A 19,594-nucleotide genomic window follows, 5' to 3' on the forward strand; every position below is an offset into this window, starting at 1 on the left:
CCTTTATTGACTTCTGTGGAAGCAGAAGCAATTTCAGCCAGGAGACAGACAAAATGAAGTATATTCTACTTCAAACATCGGGAGTCAGAGTCTATTGGCATGTATGCTATTGGCTTTGCTAAGGTTTTTTTAGACATGTTGCACTATTATGGCGTAAGTATCGACCGGGTAATGGTGCTTATTTTTTCCCTTAAGACATGTTGAACAGCACGTAATGCTGCTCTGCATTGTCTACAAAAGAGCTGGCAAAAAAGCCTACCTGTTCCGGATTTTTCAGACTCTTTTTAGGTCTCACCTCTGTCAATGCATGATTAGTGCTTCTTTCACCTCCCAATCCCTAGTCCTTGTTGTTTATTCTCATCCCATCCCCATCTCTGCCCGTGTTGCTTATTTTTTATAGTCCCAGCTTCCAGCATTTTTATCCCCTTAGGACATACCAAAAGTAGCCATTCCAAGTATCACTGAAGGCAGCAGAATGCTATCTACAGTAAGTAACATTGGGGGATGGCAAAGCATTCAAAGAATGTTCTAGAAAAAGCAGGAGAGCATTTTGTAAACATATTTTCCAGGCTTCTCCCAAACTAACCTTACAATCACGTGAGCGGCAAAAATGTTGACATGTTTAGTTTGGACAGTAACGTCTTTAATACCTTAGAACTAGAAGACCGCTGCCGTTGACTACACAGGCAAGGGCGGCTCCTCCGGTATGACGGAGGAACATCCCCCACTGCTGAAATGCAGCAGACAGAAGAAAAATGAAAATTACAATAAAACTATTTAAATTTTTTTCTTCCAGTCTGCTGAGTCTAAGGCTGGGCCATTCCGCAGCGTCAAACAGCAGGGGGAGGAGGAAGTAGAAGCATAGAAAGTGTGCATGTCGGTTTGGCCGGCCATCCATGGGCCGCCAAACCGACATGCGCACTCAAATATCTCCGGGCTGTTCCTAGTAGATATCCTAGTGCTCAGGGGTACAGGATCCCAGTCCTTGCTAGAACGCAAAACACAGGGCCGGACTGGCTACCGGGCAGTTGTATGTGCTGCCGAGGTGGGGGCTGATTTCGTTGATAGGGACCTGCGTGTGAAAAACGAAATTCGTTTTGCTTTTTTTATTTCAATGCGCACGCAGGTCCCCATCAACGAAATAAGCCCCCACCACAGAGAAATTAGCCCCCAGCTCGGCAGCACACACAACTGCCCGGTAGCCAGTCCGGCCCTGGCAAAACAGGCTTACTCTGCCCAATCCCAGCGCTTCTTTCATGCTGGGAGTATTAGCATGAGAGAAGCCCTGGGGGGGGAGAAGCCCTGGGATTATATGGAGTCTGGGAGCCTGTGCTCATGGGAATTGTGCTGGGACAGGAGCAGCAGGGCACAGAAGCAGTAGATTGCAGCTGCCAGCAGGAAAGGTAAATTTATATTTTTATTATGCTTTTTTTTAGCGCCCCCCACATCTTGGATTGGCAGCAGCTGCTACTGTACACAGGATCTAACCTATGATTTCTTTGCAAATTTCAAATGTTGCTTATTCCCCTCCCGCCCTGTCTGTGTAGCCATAGAGGATTAGTGTTGAATTAGTATAGTGAAACATGCAAGTACATTTTAAGTGGTGGATAGGTTAGTCAGTTATTTGGATTTGGAATGATAGCAGAAGGATAGAGGAGGAAAAAGGTTTGTATTTATATAGCGCTTGTTATCCCTGATGGGGTATTGAGGCACGCTATTCAGGAAGCCCATAAAGATTAGTGGTGAATTAATATGGTGAAATATTTCAGTGGTGGATATTAGTCAGTTATTTGGAGGGAGAAGGATAGCGGAAGGATAAAAGGGGAAGAAAGGTTTGCATTCATATAGCACTTGTTACCCCTGATGGATGTTGAAGCGCTTTTCTGGCGAGTAGCACGCCACTCGGGAACCCATAAAGGATTAATGGTGAATTAGTATAGTTGAATATGGAATTTGAGTAGTGAACATGTCAGTCTGTTAATTTTGATTGAAAAAGATAGTGGAGGGATAAAAGAGTGAAAGGTGTTTTCATTTGTTGTTTTTTTATTTTTAGCAGTAGGAGGAGGCTTTTGGTTGAGTAAAGAGCAGTTTTGGAGGGGAGGAGTCAGAGGGAAGAGTTTAGAAAGGTTTGTTTTAGGGGATCGGTATAGTAAAAGAGGTGTCAGATGATGCAAGGAGGGGTAGAGTAGGAGAGAGTCTGGTAAGGGTTATTTTGGGGAACACAGTAGGGGTATGGGGTTTGGATTAAATGAGAGAGTGGGTGTAGAGGATATAATGATAGATGTATAGGGTGAGAGATAGGGTAGTGCATTGGAAACCTGTATACGTCCTAACCATGTGATGTACATAGGAGCCCATCTGCGAAAATCTTCCTTAAGCCATTGTAGGAGTGGTGGATAATTAGCCCTAAAGAGAGAATCTTAATATAACTCCTTCTCGGTTCTACAGAAGGGTGTGGACGCTTCTAGGGAGTCCATAAGCCCTTGCCACAGGGTGAGTTTAAGGAGGTAGGACTTGGATAGATTGACTCAGAAGCCTGACACCCGTTCAAAGGCCTAAAGCTCGGATTGTACTGCGACCAGGGTCACACTAGGGAAGGTCATCATCATCAGCATGTCATTGGCAAAGAGGGAAATCTTGTATTTATCCCTGCCAAAGAGAATGACTTGGATCAAAAGGTCGCATGCACCCTCACGCAAAGGGCTCAATACTACGAGAAACAATAAAGGAGAGAGGGAGCAGCCCTGTCTAGGGCCCCTTCCCAGGTGAATGGATTCCGAGCCCACTCCGTTTAGCAAGACCCCGGCTTGTGGACATATTCGTTTTAGCTTATGGCCTCATTTGTACACCAGGGCTGGAGGATAACGATCTGATTCCTAAAGGATAACGATCTGATTCCTCTGAATCAAACAGGGTTTGTTGCCAATTCAGGTACCACGACAAACTTACTGGCAGTTTCCACTATCATCGACAATGCTTTATTAACACGCAGGTTGGTCTTTTGCTGCTTTGTCGATTTCAAGGCAGCATTTGATAGAGTACCCAGGGAGGCCCTTTGGAAAAAACTGACACAGTGGGGCATTCCAAACAAGATACTGAACCCAATCATTCAACTCTACTCTGACACCTGGGTTCGAGTTAAGTTAGGGTCCGGTTCGCATCTCTCGCGAAAAATCATGACCTCACGTGGTGTCAAACAGGGATGCGTACTGGCCCCCCTTCTCTTTAACCTATTCATAGCCGACCTGTCAAGTACCCTAGACAGGGTAAACAGCCATCCACCCAAAATAGGAGGTGCGGCCTTATGCAACCTTTTATATGCCGATGACCTGGCCCTGTTTAGCCTTACTAGAGTAGGGTTACAAAGGCTTCTTGATGCACTATCGCAATACACGTTTGACAACCAACTAGAAATTAATATGGAGAAAACCCTGATAGTCCCATTTGGTAAGATACGCTACAGTGGCGGTGGCTGGTCAATCAATAAAACAAGTCTTAAGATTGACCAATCGTATAAATATTTAGGCGTCCACTTGGACTCCAGGGGCAGTTTCACAAAGCAAAGCAGTGTGATTGCAGCCAAAACTACGGCTCTAGTGGTATCCTTGGCCAAACTATCAAAGAAACGTTCAGGCCCAACCCTTGCCCCCTTACTAGAAGTCCTTAGAGCAAAGATCAGGCCAACACTCTCATATGGCATAGAGATCTTTAAAGGTAAAATTAACACTGCCCTAAACAAACACACTACTAAAATCTACAGAAAGGCACTTCACTTGCCGAGCACCGCTTCCCCGGCCCAGATTAGATTAGAGCAGGGACTAACTAACTATGAAGCCTCTAATGTCGGCACCTATCTTAAGCTGTGTCACAAATTAAGACAGGCCGAACCAGGTACACTAGAATCTCTAACCTGGAAAGAAATCAACGAGACCAACCCAGGGGGAACATTCGGCCGCCTCCTGAATGACTATATCCACCAAATGTCAGTTGCCGAACTCTGGGCCCTTAACCCCAGTCAGACTGTTTTAAAAAATATAATCAAAAAATGTGTAAGAATGAAATCTCTGGCTGCAGACAAAGCTCTTGTCACAAAGCGTAGCCATTCCTGGGCAGTAGTTAATTCCTACAAACGACTAACCCCTGCTGCCTACCTCTCTACGACATTTTCACTTCATCTAAAGCGCTGTCTGATTGCCCTAAGAATGGGAGATTGGCGCTTTCTTCAAAATCTACCCACCTGGCGCCGCAAGAAGGAGGCCACAATATGTAGAGGATGCGGGTTAGCAACTGAAACAATTTTGCACGTGCTCTGCATCTGCCCTGCATTTAACTCTCAACGCAGGCATCTGCTTAAGCCAGAATGGAACAGGCTGGGGGTTCGGTCCTGTAGGCATGCCATCATTGCTGCTTTGTCTTTGGATAATATTAATTTAAATATAAATTTGGCCAAATTTATTCAGCAAGCATACCGTAACCTAGATAAAATGGATACTGCTGAGGTCTCTGCTCATCGCTAAGTCTGAATATGCATTTTAATAGAACTTGCAAAGACCAGGAGGGCTAATCCACAAATTGTAAAGTTTTAACTGGCATGCTTTCGGCCACATTTTACTGTTTGCTTCTCTTTTAATCATTTTTTATTTTTATAAAATTGTATACAATGTGATTTGTGAGACCTTTTAAAGATATGTTTTATATCTAAATAAAGGAATTATTATTATTACACCAGGGCTGGCTTTAGTACTAGTGGCGCCCTGTGCGACAATGTTTGTTGGCCCTCCTTAATGACCACCTCTACCACTGATTCCCTAACTTCCACCATTTAACAGTGTCTCTCAAATCTCCATAACCACTCTCTCTCAGATGTATTTAGTTTTATAGTGCTACTCATACTAGTGTAAGGTGTCAGAGCACTTTACATCACACACACATTACACAGAGACAATCATACAAGTATTAATCAGTGTATGGGAAATGTTACATAAAACAGCACTACACGGTGTAGGAGTCACAGGTCATCCATACTAGTAGGAAGTATAGTTTGATCCTTGGTCTGGAAAAGCACAAATTCTGAATTTTAAACGTAACATCATGGTTAGGGGTTCGCTTTAATAATAAGAATTGATTTCTAACCAAATGAACCCTTTTTGCAAGATTAGGATATGAAAGACTGGGCAAAAAAAACATATCGCTCTAATATATACCTTGCTGTTTTCATGCAGCTCTTTGATGACAGTTAATAGAAAACAGGTCTCATGCATACCCAAACAAACTTTTTCAGTCTGTACAGCACCTGTTGTCCCTATAGCACATGCAGTATCTTTTTTGTGTGCTACTTTTTATCTGAGGGTGTAGCGGGTATCATCTGTATGTTGTAGTGTGAACATTTGGGCCATAAGCGGGCCACTGGAATCATGCAGCAGGGTAGGGCAATATATACGGCAGGGTTGAGTAAATTATGAGGCATGAAAAGGCAAATAATTGCGGCATAATGCAGTACACTTTGTGATAGAATTATTTAATTAATTAGTCATTTTTACACTTGTTAACACTGTCTGGGCATTTGTTGAGCTTCATTGGTACCAGTTTATCATCCAGTTATAGCAATAAGCAACAGATAGGTAACCAGTCAACCTCTGCAATGGACCATCACTCAGTGCGAACAGGTGTTACTGCATTTTTAGTAACTTTTGAACCGTTAAAGCCAGAAATCTATTTGGGATTATAATATGGAGCAAATTATGAATTATGTGGCAAATGTGGCAAATCTAAAATCATGCAAAAAACACAGAGGTAGCACAATCACACAGTTCTGTGGCCCTGACCTTAAGAGCTTTCTTCTACCTACGAAAGCTTCCAAACAGTGCTCGGGATGTACTTCTAGAGAGGGATTATGAGAAAGTAAGAGTGGCAAAGCTTGAGAGACCACAAGTACTGGCATTAGTTGCTGTGCTGATAGGGGTGCAGGGGAGGCAGAGTTCGGATCTCTCCAGTCACTACAGTACTCTATAAACAGTGGCACCTCACCATGACAAGCGCATCATTTTGGTCAGTGCTTAATTTGAGCTGGTGGTTTCCAGTGCTTGGCACCGGCCCTAAATTTTAACACCGCCACTTATGCTAGTCTTCCACAAGATGGCACTCGTTGTCTAAATCAGAGATGAACACAACAAAAATTGTTTATTAATTCAATACACATTAACATTGACTAATACTTTCCGCCCAAGCCCTTCTTATAGCTTTGGGGCCCTCAAATAGTCTGTATTGTTACACTTGTAGGGTGTGATGGTTAGTAGTTGTGCTGGTTCTGTCATTGGTGGCGCTGGCATGGACACTGGGTAAAGTGGCCTCCTGAGGAGGGCCCTGGCACTTCATTTTGTACAAATTAGGCATTGCTTCTGGTGGTTAAGCTCTCCGTTTATCTTGCCATATGTCCCAACTTCTATGTGCGCAGGGGCTTTCGTTTCCACTTAAGTGTTTGTGGGTGGCGAGAGTGTTACCTGTGAACAACTGGGCAAAAGGCATAACACTTCTAGCAAGGAATAGTCTGAGAGCCACATGATGTGTTCCTGCCCTGGCTCATACATAAGCTCAGTTGGCATCACCCCAGAGTCCTCCTAAAAAAGGTCAATGTCCATTTATTTCAGTGCCTTCTAGAGCATCTCACATCAACCTCCAGGTAACACATAAGAACAAGAAAGAACTGGCGTTGTCCTTACTGCTGCCATCTCTGAGGCCTGCATGCAAGACTGAATATCAGAATATCGAGCAGCATAATTTCCTTTTACCAAAATATCAGCTGCAGACATTGAACACCATTACATCGACCAGGTAAATGTATATAGGTGTGTGCAAATGTACTTTTCTAACATCCACATCTACATACCTTGCACATTAGTATGTACAATAACCGCTATACGCTTAACTTGATGATATGGTAGAACATAATATCCTGCTGTAATTATCATTGTAGGTCAATATTAAAAGCTCAATATTATGGTAGCACTTGTGGTGCAATCCCACACCAAAATGGACCAGTGGCTGGCAATATGAAAATATTGGGGGGGGGAGGGGCACCATGCGCCCAACTCACCGCAATGATGCTCCTGTCTAGTGCAGGACTTCCGCCGATGGTGGTGTGACATGACGTCCACTAACAGGTAAAGGAAGGACTTCCCTTCCTGTCCAGTGGAACGCGACTCCTGACCAATTCTCAAGCAGCACTCAGAATGAGAGCAGCTCCAGGATTGGTGGGAGCAGGCTAACCCTGCGCTCATTTTGAGACTGGTTGCCTGTGCCAGCAATCCCCGTCTATTTCACAGTCTGGGGATTGCTTGGTGTACATGCGCATGTCAGGCTGGCAGTAGGTAGCCAGCCGCCCAACCCGACATGCGCACTGAAAGTGCCAGTAGCAATCCTGCAATAGCAGGATTTAGCCCTGCCTCACCCTCACGCTGTACACAGCGCAAGCTGGTGGCACAATAAAATCCCATTGTTATGCCAATTTATTTATTAGGGTTTGCCTGCTGTGCTTGCCACAGGCGGGCCTATGCTCCTCCACCATTTAGGAGGAGCCGCCCATGCCAAAATGTGCTATGTGCCTAGCAAATTGATGCCTGTGTCATTGCCTGTTGCTTCAGCATGTGCTATCTCCACCCCATCAATGGATTTACCACTTTATATTGCCACATGCTTAAATTCATGATCTAGACCTCGTGTTACATACATTGGATTCAGTATATATTTTGTGAGTGGTATGGTGTTTTAACTGTGATCTATTTCTTGCATGCAATGCTTCACTGTCACTTACCTGCTTCTTGTTTTGATTTGTAATATGCCCATGATCTGCACCCTGGAACTTCTCTCTGTGTGGCCTTCCAGGCAACGGCTCTTCTGGGCACTCAAGGAAAAGGCCGCTGTTCTGTGGGCTCCTCTCATTCAAAGACAAACTTCGTCTAACCAACTCCTTGTGCAGGAAATCTTACTTTCAACGCCTCTTTCGGTCACTCTGAGCTCCATGAATGACCTCTGTCATGGCCCGAGGCATTTAAGATGTGAAACCTTTGATGCACTATTTCAAAAACAATCTGACATCACCATAATTTGCAGAAAAGTCTCCAGATCGAAAAGAAAGCATGGAAGGAACCCTCTGCAGCCACATCAAAACGAAGCCTAATGCCCCCTGCTTGTGTCACCCGCTGGTGTGATGTTGTGATTCCTACTGTTCCCTAATTCTGTCAACATCGCTTTCATTCCACTGGGGGCCGGATGGTGTTACTCCCAAGCTCCTGAATTTGATCAGAATAGCATGTGTCCCAGTCCTCTGAAGAGCCCCCCTCACCCCCCAAATCTCACTTTTACTGCTTCGGATCCCCCCAAATTGTTGCAAGTATTTCCTTCTTTGTTTCTTGTCATTTTCTATATTAAGGCTTGCACTTGCAGAAGGTTCAGAAAACTGAAAACTGTAAGAGCAAACGGCCCAGATTCTATAGTGCTCGACCTCCGAGCTGGGAACAAGATTCAAGTCTCGGCAGCGACGCTCAACACCCTGTGATTCTGGGAAAATCACTTAATCTAACAAAAATATGAATGTGTCCATCTGTAACGCAATTGGTGCTCATGCAAAGCGCTCTGATACCTTTGGGTCGAGTTCCCCCTATATAAAATAAAATACACTCTGTGTTGCTATATTATTGTCAGGAATGGTGCACGAAAATCTATAGCTCTCAACAAAACAGCATTGTTCTGCAGGACTGCTTGTCACCCTCTAAAGACAGAAGACCTGGGCAAAATTTCTCGTACACCGTCACAATCTCGGGTAATTTCTGAAATTATCTGTTATGCTTGTTATGCGAAATTCCCCCAAATTATGCCTTTACACCATGTGTCCTAATTACATTTTAGAGTCGGAGCATAGGATGATCTCAACGCAGGTGATGTTTGTATCTTTGCGCTATTTGATTTTAATGCAAAATATGTCCTCGTTTCCGGCATATTAAGTACAAAAATGGAGCGCTAAAGACTGGATTTACATGTTGCTCTATTTTGCACAATTTCACTTAATTTTTATAAAAATTCATGTACATATACGAAAGCAAATGATGCAGAGTTTGCACACCAGCGAAATAAAGGCAATTTACATGCCTATTCTTGTTATTAGCATTAACCTAGTGACAATGTAATGATGCTTCTACTTTAACCGCCCTTACGGTTTTTGTCTATAATGTGCTGTTTTGGTACAAAATAAAATAGGGTTGCTTATTTATTTGATACTTTACATTTATTCAGCATATTATTACTAGGATTATTATTTTAAGGGCTTATTTTTGTAATTCCAAATCAATGTACACGTTTTTCAGGGTACAACGAAAGAATACATTATGTTACTTTTGTTCACTAATCTATTTCACATAGTTCCGCTTTTTTTCTATCCACTCTGGGATTTGCTGTTCTGCATTTTGTGATGGAATCAAAGGCACTACAAACCCCAGCATGCCACTTAATAGAAACCTGCACTGTATGAGTGTCTCGCGCACGGAAATGGTAAACTTGAGAAAAGTGTATTATTCTTATCTAGATAGTATTCCAGACCGACTTATGTATTTTAGGCCTCACAGAGTGGTAGGGTGGTTACAACTTTGCTTCTCGCTCTCTCCCTACAGCCGTAGTCTCTGATCTCCATGACCGCTGAAAGTAAAGTAAAGCAAATAAAGAAGGTGGCCCAAACTAGCTCATTGCTGCGCCTCATATGGCTGCACTATTCATTTTCGTAGAATAGGAACTGATGCAAGTTCCATTATATTCCTCTGTACTCAGGGGCGAGCTTCAGCTGGGGTGTTTGGGGTGTTACACCCTCCTAATAAATGTATTCCCTAGTAAATAGTTCGGTACAGGTACTTACAGTCGGCTATGGTGAGGTGGCTGTCGGAATTCACCTAGGATTTTTACATAGATACACTGACAAAAACATACATCAACACTCTCTCTCTCTCTCCTCTCTGTTTTGAAGTTCTTAAAACTGTTGGTTATTTTACAACATATTTTTTTTTATGTAACCCTAACAATCTTCAGTGCTATCCCTTTCTTCTGCCTTTTAAGCCTGCTCCTCAAATAATATAGTTTAACATTATGCGCCAGCGTGATTGTTGAGAAATTTGAAGCTCACACCCCACAATCTTACTGACCCAGCTACACCCTTGTCTGTACTGTCATATAATTAAATAGGAAAGTAAGCTGGATACTCCACTTGCAGGAGATCTAAATCAAGAGAAGAGTGACATGATTAACCCAGTGGTGTAACGAACCTTCAGGGTTTCCCCCCTGCAGGGTATGTGAAGGGGCCCCCTTCGGACTCAATCTAGAGCTCCCCAGCAGAAGTGCGGTGCTGACGGGCCCCCCTGGAGGGTGAGGGCCCCCCCGCACCACGGGGGCTGTAAGGGCCTGTGTTACGCTCCTGGATTAACCATCCCGTATCTCATGACCAGGCGTCTGCAGATGTGTTGTCCCTTCAGTATTGTGACTAAGCCAAGGTCTGATGGGCCATTAGGGCAATCAGGCAGTGCCCAATGGACTGGTCTGACAGTTCAGTGTGTGGGCCAGTATTTTGGCTGATGTGGGTCTGTTTTATGCTCTGCTGGGCATGTTTTTACTATTGATTTCCCTGATATTAAAACAAATATTGCCTAAGCATGCTAAAATCCATGCAGCCTTTCCATACATTGGAAAATCCTTATCTTCGCAAGTTCAAAACTGCCCTAATTTGCAATCATGGGTCACATTTTTAGCTGTCTAATTCACTAACGGGGGCCACTTTTATTTTGTCCCTCGGGCCTATATTCTATTCCAGTCGGAGGCTTGACTAAGTTCATTGCAGAATTGCTGGAAAGAGGAGTGACAAGGGAAAACAAGAGTACAACTACAATTTTGGTTAGAGAGGGTATTCGGAAACCCTTAAAGACATATAGGCGAAAGCAGCCAGCACCTATAGCCACCCCTGCTGGTTTCTAAAAAGAGGGTAGTCTAGATCAGGGGTTTTCAAACTGTGGGGCAGGCCCCCCTAGGGGGCCTGAAGTGATCAGGGAGGGCAGGGGAGGGGAGCCAGGCTCTGTCCAAAAGAAGTATTATGCTGATTACTTCCTTGTTTTCCGCTGAGAAAAATGAGTGGCAGTAAGCCGCTCGGTAAATGGTCATCACTAACATCTTTTGCCATTCATATTCTGGGTGGGGAAAGGTATCAAAACAGAAGGGACTCCCCATCCCCCAACCCTATTGCTCATAATCACACTGTGGTTACTTTTACAGTTAGTAAGGCCTGCCTGACCTGAACAGTAAGTTTGGCAATCATGCATCTGATTCAGTTTTTAAAATGGTAATAGAAACTTAACTTCAGTGTTTCAGTAAATCTAGACCTATTTAAACATTGCCAATTTAATAGAATAATTGTGATTTTTTTTAAAGGTGGACAGATGATTATTTCTTTTGCCACTGGGGGAGCGCGTCACTAGAAAGTTTGAAGACTACTGGTCTATAGTCTGTTTCTTCTGGGATGATTAACGACTGGAAGTTCTGCTGAGACGGAAAATTAATAAAGGCCAGTGATATCTGGCAAACGCTATTGTTAATTTTATTCTAGCAGCATTTTGTGCGGCATTCCTTACTGGCCACTGTGGACACCACAGCATTCTGCACAGGATGAGGTCACTCGCACACATTCACTCAGGAGCTCTCTCAGCTGGACATGCCTATACGCTGACTGGCAACCACAGAGGATGCTGGAGGTCCACAAAAGCAATAACCACTGCGCTGGTGTGACTTTTTTTTAACACATCCTTAGTTGTGTAGAGTGAGAAACTGGCTTAGTGTGGTGGAGGTTGGCGTTGTTCAGACAACAGCAGTTCGGTGATAAGTGGAAATGCGACAACACTGCAAACAGCTTCAAACTAAGTGACCTTTTATATGTACCTTTCAGACTCCAGGGGCAACACCTAGATGAGTAAAAATAAAGACAATGGGAGCTGCAAACAAACGAAGAAGCATTGGCAAAGACAATAAGTCTCGCAGTTTGGCTGGCAATACAGACCTACTGGTTTTGCTAGTGCCTTTTCACTGACGCTGTTTAGCATACGCATAAAAAATAGAAGCTTTTTGTCGATGTTACACAAAGAAAAAAAGGGAGATGTCATGTACGTATGGAGGCAGGATGTGAGTCATGAAACTACAACAGCCCAGCATGATAATGTATGTGCATGGATATAGCATGATATGTCTGCCATTTAAGAAAATGTATATTTATCATTCCAAGATGAAGGAGGCTATTCATGATGAGGGGGATGAAAAAAATAATTTGCACATACATCAGAGTGCATTTTGTAAAAGGAGCAATCCAACTGCTATGCCTATAAAAAATAAAAAATAAATACAACAGGAGCGGTGCAGGAGCGATGGCGGAGTGGATGAGGAACAAATTTAATACAGAAGGAGGAGCAACAGAAGAGACTGAGGTTAGGGGAAGTAAAAATAAATAAGAAACACAAAAAAAAGTGGGCAAGAAAGGGTGGGGTACACAACGGATGAGCTGGGGGGAGGAGGGAGCCACACAGACGATGCAGAGGATGGGTATTTGAGGGGTGAAGCAGAACATGAGAGAGAGCAAGAAAACACATGCAATCTCAGGGAGTGCTAAATAAAAACAAAATAGTTCCTGGAGGTCAGAAGTGGAAGGATGCAAGTCATCCAATCAAAAGAGTGGTAAAGAAGTTACGCTCTAGAGTGTAACAAACAAAAAAAAACAAAAAGACATAAAATTAGAAGCAAATAAATGAGACTGATAAGAAAGCCAGCACATAATAGGCAATGAGCTGGCCCAAAGCCTACTTTAAGTATTGGGATTGTCCATAAGAGACCTTTGACAAAATACATTTACAAGCTGCCTGTAGGGGAGTTCCAAAAAGTGTGATAAAAGGAGACAATCTCTTGAAACGCACAGGCACCTTCTGACTCACAACAGCAAGGATGACAATTAACACAGCCCAAATCTCAGAATAAATTGTCCCCCACACCCAGGTCAACATTGAGGATTATATTAATACTCGAAGGATGCAAAGATGAGTTCCACATAGACAGACAGGGTTATGTGATTCAGAATAGGGTTTCTATACGCTGCTCAGCTCACAGTTCTATCAAATAGCTAATAGAACTGATTAATACTACTGAAATTCTGAAAGCCATGGGCAGATAAATGAATTTATTGACAGACCAGCAGCTCGTAGTGTGTCAACTGCTACATCAAAAACGAAACTATTAATAATGGTTCTGTAGGAACGAAATACACAATGATATAGTATTCCTTATTGCGCTACTTAAAGAATTGGTCCCTGCACGGGTACCAGGATAGTGGTATCAATACACACAAAGCACACTAACCACAAGAGGGAAATGAAGTTTTAGTCATATATTTCCATCATATCTGAATCATGTTAAAACATTAATTTTGCTGTCCAACAAAAACATATATGACATATACACTGCATAGACTTTGTGCAGAATTGATATAGATTTAGAAGCTAACATACATTGATGTCAAATCACACGGTTCTTTAACAAGGTCAACTATAATTGCAATAAACCAATAGGTACATCAATTAATTCTTGGGTCCTAGTGGGTTCCATGAATCAGCTAGGACCCAAGAATTAATTGATGTACCTATTGGTTTATTGCAATTATAGTTGACCTTGTTAAAGAATCGTGTGATTTGACAGCAATGTATGTTAGTTTCTAAATGTATATCAATTCTGCACAAAGTCTATGCAGTGTTTATGTCTTATATGTTTTTGTTGGACAGCAAAATTAATGTTTTTAACATGATTCAGATATGATGGAAATATATGACTAAAACTTCATTTCCCTCTTGTCGTTAGTGTGCTTTGTGTGTATTGATACCACTATCCTGGTACACGTGCAGGGACAGATTCTTTAAGTAGCGCAATAAGAAATACTACATCATAGTGTATTTCGTTCCTACAGAACCATTTTTAATAGTTTCATTACCCACCCAGGTTCTGAGGGTTACAGGGTCACCCCATTACATGTAATGGGCTACATCAAAAACAGCCTATTAGGTAACTTTAACATCAATGGCCAATCTTCCCTCGCTTTATTTCGCAATCTTCCTTTATATTGACAAAATTAAAAACACACAGTATTGGGATTTCTGTAAGGTATATATATGGGAATCTGTATGCCATGAAACCTAACTAAAAGTTCTACGTCCCTTGAGATAGGTCACAATTTCCTGCCCTCTAAACGAAGTTTCGTGGCAAACACGCGATGTCACCTAGGCAACAAACGCGCGTTTCATTTCCTCAAATATTTTGTCTGAAAGTTTGACATTCTTACCTCGGTCTCTCAGGCCGCTGCCTTTCAACCTCGCAGAACCTTCTCGAAATGATCCCATTTCCTTCCTGTGAGCTTGAATGCAACGACGAGCTCTAATCAGGGGGTCAAAAGCCTCCTGTCAGGAACAGGAAGGTGAGACAGCTGTTATTTCCTTTGAACGTAAACTATATCCGGAAAAGGGCATCGGAGGAGGTGTCATGGAAGACAAGTCCAAGCTGCTGCTGTGTCAGGCAGGAGTAAAACACTGCGCCGCGACTGAAGCAGAGCTGGCTAGGTTATGGTGTCATATGATGTAATGTTATTCTGCAGTTGGTGGTATGAACAATATTTGCAATGTCCATTGCTTCTTGGCTTTGAGGGGGTTTTCTGTGTCGCAGTGTCTGCTACCGCCCCAGCAGTTCGGCAAACTGTAATTGTGTCGCAGTTACAAAAACAGCCAAAGCCAATAACAGAAAATAGAAATTATGCCTGAAAAACTCAAGGGCTGTGTGCAGTTCAAAACAGACAGAAAGACTTAAAGGCATGTTTACTCTTAAAAAAGGAGACCAAAGTCATGGGTGAGGCAGGAGGAGGATGAAGGTGGCTAGGGCGGTTAAAGACAAATATCCATCTGATCCGCGGATCCTGCCCACCCCTCTCATGGATTTTGCAAGGGAAGTGGTGCAGTGGCGGCTCCTACGATATTGCGGAGGAGCATTGCACCTCCACCAGCAAATGCAAAAATTGAAAATTTAAATGATAATAAACTAGGTTTATTATCGTTTTATTTTTCTTCCGGTGCGAGTCTGTGGGGCAGGACCTAATTGATGACGGGCACAAAGAGGCACTGCTGTCAATGCGCATGTCAGTTTGGCCGGCCGTCTTAGAACGGCCAAATCGACATGCAGGCTGACATCTTCAACCCAAGCCAGGTTTCCAGGTGGAGAGAACAGCAGGCACAGGCTCCCAGTCCTCATTGGAGCGGAAAACCAGGCAGCTCCGTCCAATCCCAGCACTTCTCTCATGCTGGTAGAGAGAAGCGCTGGGATTGGCTGCAGGGGAGTGTGTGAGCCTCAGCCTGTGCGCAGCAGTCAGCCGAAGAATGGTGATTGGCGAGCAGCAGGTGGGTTCTATATTTTGTTTTTATTTTTTGTACCCTCGGGTTGCCTTACCACTTTCACCTGATACCAGCCGCTACTGAAGTGGTGTTGGCCAGGTCCATGGACTCAATACTGGCACTTCCCATGCACAAGTAACAGTATTATCAACATTTTATCAGACAGGATACACAAAGACAATGAGATCAAGGGTTTGCCAAAGAGAAAAAATATATATTTTTAAATGTGTCCTAAAAACCGTAACAGCATTGACTTGCCTGAAACCCCCTCACTACGCCCATTAAATTTCGAGCGATGTAACACCATGAGTAAATGTTTTAGAGCACTTGTTAGTCATACAGAGATTAGACTATGGCAAATGTTTTTAATTTTGCAGACAACATTCGTCTATTGCCCCGCTCATCTTTGTCATTCATTGGGCAGCTAGGTTTAAACAGTATGCAAACAAGACCCTATCACCTCATCACTTCCAGACCTACATTGGCTTCTGCTAGAGGCCAGAATCCAATTCAAGTTATTCTGCATTATCCACAAGGTCCTTCGTGATAATAATCAAAGTTACCGTGTGGAACGTCTGATCTTCTCTGGTGGATCTAGAAGACTCAGAGACACATTGGTCAAAGAAGGGCCCAAGCTACAAACTTCCACTACAAATGAAGACTCTTTCTCAGAGGGAGATACTCTGGCTTAAAACTCTTGCAACCCTGATATTAGCCAGTTAACCGCGTTCATTGTCTTCAAGAAATTATAATATTTATGACCAGGCAGTGAAAATAAATGGGTCCAAATAACGCGTGTCATTTTGAGTTAACTGCAGGGGCGTAGCTTGGCCAGTAAGATTGGGGGGAGGGAGGTTCTGATTTTCCAACCCTCATGCTAGCACATAGTGTTAAAATACATTATATGGGGTCAGGGCGCGCAAGAGGGGCCTAAGGTGCAGTGGAAAGGTAGAGGAATGCGGATTGGCAGGGGTACTAAATGAGAGAAAACACACTATTTTTGTGACATGACTAACATTTTTGAAGCCTTGCCAGACAGAGAGAGCGAGAGTGTGCATCCATTTTTGTCTGTGTGTGTAAAAATCCCTTGTGAAATCGGACAGACACCGCAGCCATACCCGAATGAAGGTACCTGTAACCAAATATTTAACACAAAATACATTTATTAAAGGGGTGTAACACCCCACAGACCCCCTGAGTTACTGCACTAATGAACACCCATTCAAACATTGATTACTACAGTGCACAAGTCAAATTGCAGTTTATTACTAAGGCCCAGCAACATTGACATTAGAAAAAACAATGTTAACTGCCTCAATTATTGCAAATAACAATTACTTAATTCAGGAAAACAATTCTCCCAAAAGTCCTGCCACTTTAATGTAATTTTACTTTAAGAACAAATTTAACATCTTGCATCCTGATTTTGGTTAAACAATGTTTAGAAAATAAATATGCTAGAAAAATATTTGAAGGCAGAAACCATATATAGAGATTATAGAGTATAATATCCTGTTTATCCCTATTCCTTGTGTTTGCTTTGTTCACCCTAAGTTGCCAGGGTATGCCCAGACGTGGGTTCCTTGCTCACTTTGCCAATGGATTTAAGCTAGCCCGGCTGCTGAGGGGTGAAACTTTGAAACCAGTCCTAGGATGCTTGTTTCCGGTCCAGGGAAGACCAGGCTTGGCAGTTAAGGCTGGACTGTTCCCCTGAAGAGCAGGGTCAAGTCTGATCTGCATATAGCTGCGTCTGAACTGGGTTGGCAAAGTGAGGTAAAGAACTATGATGAATTAAACACAGATCTGTGACTGGAGCTGACTTTCTGAAACGGTTCAGTGCTCCGCCCATCACCTCCTTGTGTTTGCACTATTTGTTGGGGTGCATCATGACCCACTCCAGTCTTATCCTCCTGTGAGTCATACCACCCTCACACCTCACATGCTGCACATAGGCATACATATATGTATGCATAGGTGCACATTTAAATATGATCTAAGTAAATGCCATCCATGCTGAGCTAGAAAAGTGACAAAGTATTTTATCATTTTTTTTAGCACAAAGCTATGCTTCTCTGACAAGCTCTGACAAGAGCAAAACAAGAGTCAGGATCTACTTTTACTTATTTAGGTTGGCTTTGGTGGTATTGTACCAATCCAAAGTTGTAATACTGAGACAGATGTACAAAAGCTTAATGCATTTCTTAACAGGCTGAATCACAATTACAGCCCGTTAATAAATGTAAAACATTCTTTTCATATGTAGAAAGGCCAAAAAACTGTCACAATTTGTGATTTTTACTCTGTAGAAATCGCAAATTGTGACTGCGATTTAGGAAATTCAAATAGGTATTACCTATGTGTGATTCCTAAAGCACATTTACAAAGCATTTCCTAAATGCGAATTAGGCATTTAGGAAATGCTATTACCATTGACTCAAAGCAGATGGTAACCATGTGTAAAATAACTAAAATGCATTTAAAAATGCATATTTAAGTGACATGAAGCACACATATGACATGTGCATTACAAATTTCAGGGTGGCCTTAAGCCCAGAGGCACCCTTTGGTTTCGATTTCCTAAATTGCGATTTCCTATCAGAAAATGACAATTTAGGAAATGCAAACCATTTCCTATTTGTCCCATTAGGTGGGAATGGACTAGTATTTCCTATTTTCGATTTGCTAATAGCGATTCCTACTCTGTACACATTTTGTACATAACATTTTGCATTTTCTAAATAGCGATTCCTATGGAATCACTATTTAGGAAATGCAAATTAAGAATTTCGTACATCTGGCTCACTGTGCCTGGAGTTGTAAAATGCTTTTATCGTTGTTTTGCTTGGTGTGGGATAGAACTGGTTAAACTGATGCTTAAGGACTTTTTTTTTAAAAACAAGTGCTGCCTAGGTCAGACCTAAAAAGGTCAAAGGCTTTGTCACTATTTTAGCTCAGCATGTATGGTATTGACTTAGCCTGCACTTTAAACTAGGCTACAAAGACAATCATTTGAAGACATTCATTTGAGGTGAGCAGATTTAAAGTGCTGGTTTGTTTTACAGGTGTCCTTCATGTAAAGGAGCAGCGCTACACCTAAAAGACTGGTAACCACCCAGGGTTACATTCTAGTGTTTTGTATAATCTATGATGTACTCTAAGCTTGAAAGGGCATGATTTAAAGATAACATTAGGTGAACATGTCAGTTAAAACATGCTATTTTAAATTAACAAAATCACTGAAAACTAATTACACTTGTGTCCTAAATTAACTATGGCTCGCACCCCCAAAGTGTTTTCATCAATTATGTCCTTTCATATGTTGCAGTGATGTTGTCAATGATGTCTTCGAACATGTCATGAGTGATGTAATATGTGAGGTAATTAGCAGGGTGTGGTTACTCTAACTACAATGTCCCTTTAACCTTTGTTGTTTTCATTGTATTTCTATGGCATTTTTAAATGTAAAGTTACTTATTATTGCAATTCCTAACTTCAATATCACTTTAACCTTTGTTTTTCTTTTGAGGGGGAGAATTCCAGATTTTTTAATGTCTAGTATGATGTCAATCACCATGTGTGTCATGGGATTGGGTGCCCAACTCCCAGCAGGAGACTAACTGTTGGGTAATAAATCCATTATGTTGGGTAATAAATCCTCCAACCCTCCTCAGAGCGACCTTTGTCCATTTATTGGCATGCCAAGGCAGAAGGCAGACGCATCTTGGAACAAGCTTCTTCTGCCCCTCATAGATATTCGGAGGAGAATATATAGGGCAGAAAGTGCAGCCATCAGTAATATCATAACATGTGGACAAGCCCAAATACGGTTGTACATATACAAATAGAACTGCCATGCAAGCCCAGGACATAGAGCAATATAAGGCCACAAGGGACCAGAAAGCAAGTTTAAGCAAACCTGCAAGATTCAGAGGCTTTTCACAGCTGTCAACCCAAGACGTGTCAAAGAGGACAATACAGGTCCTGGGGTCAGGCTTGAATAGATTTGTAAAGGGAGGGGTGTTTTTAGGAGCACAGAGCAAGCAGTTTGGTCAGAGCAGACCCAGTTAGCTCAGTGGGTCTGAGATAGTGTGGAGGAGAATTTG

The 19,594-nt window shown here is 42.5% G+C and overlaps 1 protein-coding gene across 2 annotated transcripts in view; it reads right to left on the reverse strand.

The window, feature by feature from the left end:
* Positions 1 to 19,594, reverse strand: part of FBXL7 (F-box and leucine rich repeat protein 7) — a 736,049-nt gene that overhangs the window by 476,330 nt on the left and 240,125 nt on the right. The window contains exon 1 of one of the 2 annotated variants that reach the window (XM_078685723.1): positions 14,396 to 14,483. The exons of the other annotated variant lie outside the window; for it this stretch is intronic. Within the exon in view, the coding sequence (XP_078541849.1) occupies positions 14,396 to 14,453 (58 nt within the window). The 5' untranslated portion in view covers positions 14,454 to 14,483. Of the gene's footprint in view, positions 1 to 14,395; positions 14,484 to 19,594 lie in introns of those variants that run through there. 2 annotated transcript variants of the gene reach the window in all.

The sequence above is a fragment of the Lissotriton helveticus genome, chromosome 4_1 (assembly GCF_964261635.1).
Source record: "Lissotriton helveticus chromosome 4_1, aLisHel1.1, whole genome shotgun sequence".
Classification (NCBI taxonomy): domain Eukaryota; kingdom Metazoa; phylum Chordata; class Amphibia; order Caudata; family Salamandridae; genus Lissotriton; species Lissotriton helveticus.